At 53.4% G+C, this 2,755-nt stretch overlaps 1 protein-coding gene across 1 annotated transcript in view; it reads left to right on the top strand.

Moving 5' to 3' along the window:
- LOC139478449 (uncharacterized) overlaps nt 1–2,213 on the top strand; it is a 5,172-nt gene extending 2,959 nt beyond the window's left edge. Inside the window, exons 2-5 of the mRNA XM_071260912.1 lie at nt 5–87; nt 172–798; nt 1,250–1,449; nt 2,020–2,213. Of these exons, the coding sequence (XP_071117013.1) occupies nt 5–87; nt 172–798; nt 1,250–1,449; nt 2,020–2,213 (1,104 nt within the window). The remainder of the gene's footprint in view (nt 1–4; nt 88–171; nt 799–1,249; nt 1,450–2,019) is intronic.
- Nucleotides 2,214–2,755: the final 542 nt, after the last annotated feature.

Raw genomic sequence — 2,755 nt, 5'->3', positions numbered from 1 at the left:
AAAGAGAAGAAGGGGAGTGGAAGGAGAGAGAAGAGAGAAGAAGGGGGGTAAAAGAGAAGAAGGGGAGGTGGAGGAGGAGAAAGAGAGGTAGAAGAGAAGGGAGGTGGAGGAGAAGAAGGGGAGGTGGGGGAGAAGAAGGGGGGTAAAAGAGAAGAAGGGGAGGTGGAGGAGGAGAAAGGGAGGTAGAAGAGAAGGGAGGTGGAGGAGAAGAAGGGGAGGAGGAGGAGAAGAAGGGGAGGTGGAGGAGAAGAAGGGGAGGTGGAAGAGAAGAAGGGGAGGTGGAGGAGGAGAAAGGGAGGTAGAAGAGAAGGGAGGTGGAGGAGAAGAAGGGGAGGTGGAAGAGAAGAAGGGGAGGTGGAGGAGGAGAAAGGGAGGTAGAAGAGAAGGGAGGTGGAGGAGAAGAAGGGGAGGTGGAAGAGAAGAAGGGGAGGTGGAAGAGGAGAAGGGGAGGTGTAGGAGGAGAAAGGAAGGTAGAAGAGAAGGGAGGTGGAGGAGAAGAAGGGGAGGTGGAAGAGAAGAAGGGGAGATGGAGGAGGAGAAAGGGAGGTGGAAGAGAAGAAGGGGAGGTGGAGGAGAAGAAGGGGAGGTGAAAGAGAAGAAGGGGAGGTGGAGGAGGAGAAAGGGAGGTAGAAGAGAAGGGAGGTGGAGGAGAAGAAGGGGAGGTGGAAGAGAAGAAGGGGAGGTGGAAGAGGAGAAGGGGAGGTGTAGGAGGAGAAAGGAAGGTAGAAGAGAAGGGAGGTGGAGGAGAAGAAGGGGAGGTGGAAGAGAAGAAGGGGAGATGGAGGAGGAGAAAGGGAGGTGGAAGAGAAGAAGGGGAGGTGGAGGAGAAGAAGGGGAGGTGAAAGAGAAGAAGGGGAGGTGGAGGAGGAGAAAGGGAGGTGGAAGAGAAGAAGGGGAGGTGGAAGAGAAGAAGGGGAGATGGAGGAGGAGAAAGGGAGGTAGAAGAGAAGAAGGGGAGATGGAGGAGGAGAAAGGGAGGTGGAAGAGAAGAAGGGGAGATGGAGGAGGAGAAAGGGAGGTGGAAGAGAAGAAGGGGAGGTGGAGGAGAAGAAAGGGAGGTGGAAGAGAAGAAGGGGAGGTGGAAGAGAAGAAGGGGAGATGGAGGAGGAGAAAGGGAGGTAGAAGAGAAGAAGGGGAGATGGAGGAGGAGAAAGGGAGGTGGAAGAGAAGAAGGGAGATGGAGGAGGAGAAAGGGAGGTGGAAGAGAAGAAGGGGAGGTGGAGGAGAAGAAGGGGAGGTGAAAGAGAAGAAGGGGAGGTGGAGGAGGAGAAAGGGAGGTAGAAGAGAAGGGAGGTGGAGGAGAAGAAGGGGAGGTGGAAGAGAAGAAGGGGAGGTGGAAGAGGAGAAGGGGAGGTGTAGGAGGAGAAAGGAAGGTAGAAGAGAAGGGAGGTGGAGGAGAAGAAGGGGAGGTGGAAGAGAAGAAGGGGAGATGGAGGAGGAGAAAGGGAGGTGGAAGAGAAGAAGGGGAGGTGGAGGAGAAGAAGGGGAGGTGAAAGAGAAGAAGGGGAGGTGGAGGAGGAGAAAGGGAGGTGGAAGAGAAGAAGGGGAGGTGGAAGAGAAGAAGGGGAGATGGAGGAGGAGAAAGGGAGGTAGAAGAGAAGAAGGGGAGATGGAGGAGGAGAAAGGGAGGTGGAAGAGAAGAAGGGGAGATGGAGGAGGAGAAAGGGAGGTGGAAGAGAAGAAGGGGAGGTGGAGGAGAAGAAGGGGAGGTGAAAGAGAAGAAGGGGAGATGGAGGAGGAGAAAGGGAGGTGGAAGAGAAGAAGGAAGGTGGAGGAGAAGAAGGGGAGGTGAAAGAGAAGAAGGGGAGGTAAAAGAGAAGAAGGGGAGGTGGAGGAGGAGAAAGGGAGGTGGAAGAGAAGAAGGAAGGTGGAGGAGAAGAAGGGGAGGTGAAAGAGAAGAAGGGGAGGTGAAAGAGAAGAAGGGGAGGTGGAGGAGGAGAAAGGGAGGTGGAAGAGAAGAAGGGGAGGTGGAGGAGAAGAAGGGGAGGTGAAAGAGAAGAAGGGGAGGTGGAGGAGGAGAAAGGGAGGTGGAAGAGAAGAAGGAAGGTGGAGGAGAAGAAGGGGAGGTGAAAGAGAAGAAGGGGAGGTGGAGGAGAAGGGAGGTGGAAAAGAAGAAGGGGTGGGGGTGGAAGTTGATGAGAAGACGTAGGCAATTAGTGGACGTGGAGGAGAAGGGGCAGAATAAAGAAGTGGACGTGGAGGAGAAGAGGTAGAGACGATGGTGGAAGAGAAGAAGGGGAGTGGAGGAGAAAGAGGACCCCGTGGCGATGCAGTCATGGTAGAAGCTTACGTTTGGTGCCTCCAGATCGGCATTACATCAGTAACAAAGCTACACGCTGATCGCCAGTCGATGGGTATAAATCAACAATTTCCTTGAGATGTGATGGGCGAGATGAAGACGGGGCGGGAGTGAGAGAGAAGGAGGGGTTGTAAGACGGAAGAAGAGGACGTTGATTTACTGACTGGAGAAGTAGACATAACTACGGAGACGTATAGACGGAAGGATCGAAAAACGGACGAGAGGTACTCTAATAGCTTCAATAAAAATCAGCGCCCTTGAGGACTTTTTAACTGATGGTGTGATTATCCCCAACGCTGTATGTTGAAATAGACATCCCATTAACGCATCACTCGTACTCCTTGTACGACATTGACCTGGCAATAGGTTCCGTCTCGTGTTTGGAGGAGAAGAAAGATAAACACAGAAATCCGGGATGTGTCAGTTTTGTACCGACACTGTGCCGTTGGCCGTATG

Source organism: Haliotis cracherodii, unplaced genomic scaffold, assembly GCF_022045235.1.
Source record: "Haliotis cracherodii isolate W230 unplaced genomic scaffold, xgHalCrac1.p SCAF_4, whole genome shotgun sequence".
In the NCBI taxonomy this organism is placed as follows: domain Eukaryota; kingdom Metazoa; phylum Mollusca; class Gastropoda; order Lepetellida; family Haliotidae; genus Haliotis; species Haliotis cracherodii.
Note: the sequence above shows the minus strand (reverse complement) of the source record. Positions and strands in the feature narration are given on the sequence as shown.